This window comes from Rhododendron vialii, chromosome 8a (genome assembly GCF_030253575.1).
Source record: "Rhododendron vialii isolate Sample 1 chromosome 8a, ASM3025357v1".
Classification (NCBI taxonomy): Eukaryota; Viridiplantae; Streptophyta; class Magnoliopsida; order Ericales; family Ericaceae; genus Rhododendron; species Rhododendron vialii.
In genome coordinates, this window is record NC_080564.1 from 5,675,640 (window position 1) to 5,684,161 (window position 8,522).

Below are 8,522 nucleotides of genomic sequence, written 5' to 3' on the forward strand. Positions count from 1 at the left end.
CAAAATATTTTCTCGCCAAAAGGTTACATTTAGCAAGGAAAACAGATTTCCTCGCAAAAGGGTTACATTTGGCGAGGAAATAATAATTTCCTCGCTAAATGTAACTTTTTAGCGACGAAATTGAATTTCCTCGCAGATTGTGTACTTTTAGCGACGAAATCTATTTTCCTCGCCATATTTCCTCGCAATAGGCCTTTCGTGTTGTAGTGTATATTAGATACTAATTAATTGCTCCGTAGTAGGGCTGCAAATGAACCGAGCCGCTCGCGAACGGCTCTCAGCTCGACTCGTTAGTAGCTCGTTCAAGCTCGGCTCGGAAGTTAAACGAGCAAGCTCGAGCCGATTTTTTCAGCTCGTTTTGTAAACAAGCCGAGCTCGAGTTAGGATAAGCTCGGCTCGAGTCAGCTCGTGAGCCGGAGTATATATACTTAAGTTTAGGATTTTTATTGTTATTTCATAATTTATTTTTTCCGTTTTCACTTTCTAGTCAACCAAAGAAAGCGAGAGCACACGCACACTAGTATACCCCCGCTCCATAGGAAAATGAAAGAAATATATCTTCACAATCAAAATATTTTTGGTTGTATTAGACCTATGCGGGGATATATATACATTTTTTGTTAGTTCGTTAAGGCTCGTGAACAAGCTCGAGCTCAAGTCAAGCCAAGGCCTGCTCGGCTCGAGCTCGACTCGTTAAGTTTTCACTGAGCTCGTGTTCGTTAAAAACTTAATAAACAAGCTTGAACACCGTAAAGCTCGGCTCGACTCGGCTCGTTTGCAGCCCTACTCCGTAGTAGCGTGCGTTAGAGCTTGGCTCTCCTATTTTTAAATGCATAGACATAGATACTAATTAATTACTCCGTGGTAGCGTTAGAGCTTGGCTCTTCTATTTTAAATGCAAAACCTAGCTAACTAGAAAATTAAGTCTGATGTTGGGTTTACATTATTTTACTTCATTATTATTGAATAATTCTGCGCTCCTAAATCATCTAGAAGGTGGAGGGGATTAAGTTAATTAAAATACTACGACACATTTGAAGGATCTGTGATCTGTCACCACCATACAACTGTCTTCAATGAATTTTGCTTGTCTGCAGTCCAGTTTTGGACTGCAAATGTACGATCCAAGTGATCGCAGCCATCAGATGAAGTTTTTAAGGGTTTATATTTGTTTTTAATTTATGGCCTGTAATAAACGATTATGACTGATAATAAATTTAACAAATTTGAACTATTGATTTTCAAGATGAACGGATCAGATAGAACCGCACGTCCTGCAGAGAAGCCGGGTTCGTCTTCAATACCCTTATACTAGCTCTTTTGGATACACACCTTTGAGTGGTCGTCACTTAATTGTCACTATTGGGACCTTCTGCAACTTAATGCTGCTAAGCATCCTGTGCTTGGCAGTGGTGCCGGTCGGCTGCTCATCTCGCCATGAACGACTTTGATCTAATCTAAGTTAATAAAAATCCGAGTCGTCAATTGCCGAGATGAACGGCCGGATTGATCGCTCGGCGGAGTTCTTGGCAGTATCCCTGGATTGTATTGGATACAATTTTCTCTGGAACCATCGCCTTATGATCTATGGTCGTGTGTAAAGGTGGCAATCTCAACCAGTATTTTTTAACCCATCCAAATCCGTCCACTTATAACCCAATTCAACTCGCCCATATTTTATAACGGGTTGACATGAGTTGAACCCATGTAAACCCACATTTACATGGGTTAAATGAGTTAAAATTGGGTTTAATATGGATTGAAATTAAACGACCCACCCCTGCAAAAACGTGAACTACTGATCTCTCGCTCGACGCTCATGTACGCTGTACCAGACAAAACAAGGAACTACAGTTTTTTTGCTAGAAAAATGTTCCAGTGAGATAAGTACACTCACAAACTCTCTCTATCTCTCTCTCTCCATTTCAAAGAATCTCAAGGCCCTCTCCATTTCAAAGAATCTCAAGGCCCGCTAAGAACTTTTTCTTTTAGCATTTTTTGTTTTTATTTAAATTTCTTTCGCGTTTGTTAGTTTTGTGCAAAATTTTTTATGGATTCTTGATTCGTCTAGTCGAGACGAATCGGAACAATAAAAAAAATTTACTTTTACCCAAATATTTTGGGAAATATGCACTTTTAAGCCAAAAAAAGTCAATTATTTTACTTTGTTTTTTGTTTAAAAATGGTTATTTTAAAAAATACATAGGTAAGAGTCAATTTTTACTTTTCTAATTTGTCTTTGACAATACGAATCGAAAAATTTAAAAAGTGAGGCGCAAAATTAACAAAACATGATTTTTTTTTAATAAGGACGAAACCAAAGACTGGACCACGTAATTCCGTGGCTCCGTAAGCTGTTCAGGCATTGCGGTAGAAAGGTACCATAACTTTCCAGTACTATATATTGAAGTCAAGAGGCCGAGCACGTAGCACATGGTTTCATTCTTGTGCTCCCAAGTACTGTTACAAGAATCCGTCTCGAAGAATACACATCCAAATTTTATACACTTCTTGCCCTTCCACCGAAAAAAAGTCCGTATTATTCTTCTTCGATACTTTTGTGACCATTACGCCACGATATCCACCGCATGCAACTCAACCCAATGTATAATTTTTAGTATTTAGAAACTCGATCGAGTCCAATCGGTTGCTACCAGATCGTATTCCTATTTAATTTAGTGGTTAATATTAGAATTAGGTTGTCTTATTAGATGCTAATGTAATTAATTACTCCCTAGTAGCGTTAGAGGTAGGGTCTTTTCTATTTTTAATTAATAAAATGCAAAACCTAGCTAATTAGAAAATTAAGTGTGATGTTGGGTTTGAATTTGTGGCGCTTGGGTATGACGCACATTATTTTACTTCATTGCTATTGTTGAATAATTCTGCGCTCCTAAATCATCTAGAAGGCGGAGGAGGGGATTAGGTTAATTGAAATACTACGACACCTTTGAAGGATCTGTGATCTGTCACCACCATACAACTGTCTTCAATACACACCTTTGGGGTGTTTAAACTAGAAATTAACTCATGCAGAATAATTTTTTGGTTCAAACTTATTCAAATTTTTTTGGCATTTGTTAGTTTTACGCCAAACTTTTATGTGATATGAGTGAGTAAGGATGAGAGAAATCGAAAAAGTAAAAAATTATGACTTTTACAAAAGTATCTTAGATATTTTTCAAAATATTTGTGTAAAAGTCATACTCCCTCCGTCTCTTATTTAAAGTCTAGTATTTCATTTTGAACTGTCCCTTAAGTGTCCATTTTGTAAAGTTAAGAGGGTAAAAGTTGGTGCATTATCATTTTGTCCCTAAAAGTATGGTATTTTATTTGAAAAGTTAATGAGTAAAAGTATAATGATGATGGATAAGTAGGAAAAGTGGAGGAAAAAGTTGATGTAAAAAGTGTAATGATGATGTCTTTTTAATAAGTTGGAGTTACGAAGTAGGACACTTAAAAAGGGACGGAGGGAGAAATTTTTTACTTTTCCGATTCCTCTCGACCTTACTCACCCATACAGTATTTCACAAAAATTTGACGTAAAACTAACAAACTCAAAAAAATAAAATTGAATAAAAACAAAATCAAAAAATTGTATTACATAAATTAATCACTAGCGTAAAAGCTATCCCCGACTACATTGACAGAGGCGTTCGTTAGTACGTTTTATTTTTGTAAGCAATAAGTTTGTTTTGTGATTTCCGGTGGGTCGTTTTGTATACTGTAGTTCCCTTAATAAGTTAATAACTATGTTTGGTTTAGTTTTCGAATTTTTTTTTTGAAAAATAGTAGGGGTAATAAGTAAAGAGAGATAGAGAGAGAAATATTGAAAGTAAAGAAAATCTAGAGGGTATTTTTAAATTTTTTTTTAAATTGTAAAGAGAACAAAACATTAAGAAAGAGAAGAAAAAGTGAGAAAATCTCTGGCCTTGGGATTTGTTTATTTGCCAGAACCTCACTCGGACAAAGCATAAATGCAAATGGATTATAAAAAATAGATACGACGATCCTAATGCGTATCGTATTCCTCAACATCGTGCTTTTAATTCATTGATGTCCATTTTAGGATGGAGTACTTAAATATCACCAAACAAACGCCACCCAACATTCACTTTTTGTTTTCCTTTCATTTACTGAAAACGCCATTTAACAAACAAACACAAGCAAATTAAGGTACTCCACGATCACAAACTTTCCTAATCTTACCTAGTAGGCTAATAATGTATGACTTTCCAAAAGAACAGAGGAAAGTAATTTTCAAAAGTAAGGACAACTAGATCGAGTACAACCGTCAGAAAAGATCAAGGGTGTATCCGTTCGGCTTTTGCCTACCACTTGGGCAGAGCCCGGTTTGGATACGGTTCAATTTACATCCATCCATGTGTACATACATCCTGCCAAGCATCATATCTCATTTGACTTTACAAAACAATTCTGGTCATCCATCTCCTTCATCCACTTTTTAACAATAACCGAGCGTCCTGATCAACTTACGTGCGCACCAATTGATTCTATATTCTTGAAGTTATTGACCAGACAAGTCTTTAAAATGTCCAGACGCCGCCTGTAAAAATCGAACCTACATACTTAGGTATAAGTCTCCTTGCTTAGACTCCCACACGACTAACTCTTTGGAATTCCATCTCATGCAAATCCATATATGGAGCCAATAGATTCCTTATAAAAAAAGAAAAAAAAGAGGAACCAACAAATTGGATTGTGAAATGATTATTTCCAGAAAAATGATACTACATATCGCCAAATTCAGAGTGGTTGTAACTAGGTTCTTGATGAGAGATTTAAGATATTTTTAAGATATTTTAAAGCGTGTTAATTTAACTAATTAATCCGTTAATATATGAAAAAGGGCATTTTCAGTGCATGAAGCTCTTGCATATATAGAGTCCAGAGAAGAGTTACACAATTTTACTCCCGCAAGCAGGGAGACGGTTTTTGAGAATCAAACCCATGACGCGGCCGTGGCCTGAAGGTCACGGGTTAACCCGCTAATACGCTCCAAATTCGAAGGTCGAAGAAAGTCTCTGTTCAAACCTAACATATATAGATGTCCCTAAACAATTGTTCCAATGTGTTTATGCCATCCAACATCAGCAGATAGCATGCTTATTTAAAAAAAAAAATATCAGCAGATAGGGGGACCCGCATCTAATGCATGTTTCTTTATTACAGCTACTCAACCATTTGGTCCCAAGTGCCAAGTATATTGAACTCAAGACCAATGGGAGAGAAGCAACTTTATGTTCACTGCTCTAACCACTTGAACTATCACCTTGGTGGTAATTCATCACATCTAAACTTTTTGAATTTAAGACCCCACTTTTACAAAAAAGCGTACAACAACAATAACAAAATCTATCTAATCCCCAATTATTTGAGGAATAGACAGGGATGGTTGCAGACAGACCTAACCTTTGGCAATACATGCACAAAGTGATTACTCTCAGAATACTATAGTGTATCCCTATACCTCCAAGAACCAAGGAGCTAAGTGAACGTTTTTGCTGCATAACCATACCCCCAAATTAAAACAGAAAGTTATCAGAGAGATCAAACCTAAAGACCCAAATCAACTTTTGTACATATTACAATGCTTCCTTCCATGGTAACAACTTTGAACGAGTCTTAAAATGTGAGTATGGATGAAAATGTGATCCATATTGCAAATTGAACATTTAATAAGTTTTTTTTCTTATCAGCATTTAACAAGTTACTTGAGCTGGAATCACGTTACTGTGATTGAGAGTTCTCTCCTCTAGCTACAAATAGATTTAATGGGTTAGGTGGACCTGCATGTTTGTTACAACCGAAGGCACGGGTAGAGGAATTAACTCGCTCAAGAGAGGGAGAGAGAGACCCCAAAACATATATAGGAGATTTAGAGGAAGTGGCCAAAAGTAGAGGTTGGAGATCCTCTAAATGCAACAATCAATATCAGTGATCCAATCAATAAGGCGAAACAAGACAAACAGAGAAAAAGAACGTAGTGGAGAGAAGCTTTAACACACAATTAATAAGTAGGCACCAACTAACCACAACTCGATCACACTCCTCTCTTGTATGTCTGGCCTCACATATGTACATGCCAGACATATGTGAGACGAGTGTATGAGCCAGATAGCCAAACATATGTGAGGGGAGTGTAGTTGGGGTGCAGTTGGTAGGTGTGTATGTTATGTAGAATTCTTGGAAACTTAATTGAGATTGAATAACTTATTTACGGCTCCTCCGTAAATAAGTTTTAGGGACTTCAATCTCACGCTTTCAAAAGTATTTTAGATGATTCAGATTAAAAATAAACTGAAACTGGTTAGAGATATTTATTACCACTCAAAGTTTAAAAATATATTTTAACCCTTAATTGCTGAGACGGATGGATAAAATTGCGTGTCTTGGTGAATAAGTTATTATCAATTTCATTATGTCAACGCTGACACAAATAAACCGCAAAGAAGTAACAGTAATCAAAGCCCATTAAATAGCACTGTAAGAAGAGGAATCAGCGAGAGAGGGAGAGAGAGATGGCTGCTTCTCCACGTTCTTCCAAACCTCACATAGTTCTCTTTCCATTCATGTCCAAAGGCCACACCATCCCACTTCTCCATCTCGCCCGGCTCCTCCTCCATCGCAACACCACCGTCACCATTTTCACCACCCCAGGAAACCAGCCCTTCATATCTGACTCGCTCTCCGACACAGATGCCTCCATTGTCGAGCTTCCTTTCCCACAGAATATCGACGGTGTACCTGCCGGACTAGAGAGCACCGACAAGCTCCCTTCGATGTCCCTCTTCGTCCCCTTCGCAAACGCTACAAAACTCATGCAACCCAACTTCGAACGATCACTCGAGACTCTCCCCAATGTCATTTGCATCATATCCGACGGATTCCTCGGGTGGACCCAGCAATCCGCGGCTGAATTCGGAATCCCGCGGCTTGTCTTTTACGGATGGAACAACTATTCACAGAGCATATGCAGATCCATTATGGTGAACAGTCTTCTTTCTGGACCCGAGTTAGACGATGAGCTGATTGTCGTGACCAACTTCCCATGGATTAAGCTCACCAGGAACGACTTTGATGAACCCTTCAATTCACGTGAACCGAAGGGCCCTCACATGGACTTCATCATAGAGCAAGCCATCGCGACGGCGAAAAGCTACGGTCAAGTTATGAATAGCTTCTATGAGCTCGAGGCGTTATATGTGGAGTATTGGAACCGTGCGTGGAAACCCAAGGTGTGGAGTATCGGGCCCTTTTGCTTAGCAGAATCGGCAAAATCCGATCCTCAGTACCATCGGAAGCCCACTTGGTTACAATGGCTCGACAAACAGCTAGCCCAAGGGAGTTCGGTTCTCTATGTTGCATTTGGGTCTCAAGCAGAGATATCTTCTCAACAGTTGCGGGAAATAGTGGTTGGTTTGGAGGCATCAAAAGTGAATTTCTTGTGGGTGACGAGGAAGAGTGAATCGGAACTTGACGATGGGTTTGAAGAGAGAGTGAAGGAAAGAGGGCTGGTGGTGAGAGAATGGGTTGACCAGAGGGCGATCCTCGGACACGAAAGCGTAAGGGGGTTTTTGAGTCATTGTGGCTGGAACTCTGTATTGGAGAGCGTATGTGCCAAAGTTCCGATTTTGGCTTGGCCGATGATGGCGGAGCAGCACCTGAATGCACAGATGGTTGTGGAGGAGATCAAGGTGGGCCTGAGAGTTGAAACAAGCAATGGGTTGGTGAAAGGTTTTGTGAAGTCGGAGGGCTTGGAGAAGATGGTGAGAGAGCTTATGGAGGGTGAGACGGGGAAGGAGGCGAGGAAGAAGGTGAAGGACTTTGGAGAGGCGGCGAAGAAGGCTGTGGAGGAGGGAGGCTCATCTTGGCATACCTTGAACCGACTCATTGACGAGTTACAAGCGCTTAGAAGTGATGGTTAAAAGTTGTTTGCCCTATTACCTTACTACTCCCTCCATCCCATTTTATTTGTCCTTTTTTGATATTTGTGTCAATTTTTAATCGTTTATATCTTCTAATATGAATTTTAAAAAATATGAAATATAAATTTTATTTGATAGTTTTCGATTAGATCTATAATACAAAATTTTTCAAATTATGAAAAACATTATAGAATGAGAGATACAAGTATTTAAAGAACGATACAAATAACAAAAATGGACAAACAAAATGGAACAAAGGGAGTACAACATTATTGTGCTTCCTATCGAATAATCCGCACTCATTAATCATCTCGAAGGATAGAGATAATTGAAAAAAAAATCCTAATTAAGAATGGCAACAAACGACACCTTTTAAGGATTCATCGGCACACAGTAATTATCCTCGATCGATCGTCTTTTACTTGCTCTTTTGGACATAAGTTGTCAACGTTTTTCACTTAGGGTGCTCGTTTGGTTGGTCTTAGCACGAATTTGTGCAGAAGAAATGGTTAGTGGTACGTACGTCGAACCACCTGCAGCAGCATATATCCTTCATAGCCAGTGCATCTCGCT

The 8,522-nt window shown here is 38.8% G+C and overlaps 1 protein-coding gene and 1 non-coding gene across 2 annotated transcripts; one reads left to right on the top strand and one right to left on the bottom strand.

Annotated features, from left to right (window-relative positions):
- Positions 1-5,518: 5,518 nt before the first annotated feature.
- LOC131299318 (small nucleolar RNA snoR100) lies at positions 5,519-5,626 on the bottom strand. Its single transcript, XR_009190702.1, has one exon. It is a non-coding gene; the product is annotated as a small nucleolar RNA snoR100 (small nucleolar RNA).
- A 797-nt stretch (positions 5,627-6,423) lies between these two features.
- On the top strand, positions 6,424-8,097 carry LOC131298900 (UDP-glycosyltransferase 90A1-like). Its single transcript, XM_058324403.1, has one exon. The coding sequence runs from the start codon at positions 6,543-6,545 to the stop codon at positions 7,947-7,949; it is 1,407 nt and encodes a 468-aa protein (XP_058180386.1). The 5' UTR covers positions 6,424-6,542; the 3' UTR covers positions 7,950-8,097.
- Positions 8,098-8,522: the final 425 nt, after the last annotated feature.

What these genes read in the sequence shown, in the direction of transcription:
- LOC131298900 (XM_058324403.1), top strand. Translation starts at nt 6,543, where the DNA reads ATGGCTGCTTCTCCACGTTCTTCCAAACCTCACATAGTTCTCTTTCCA.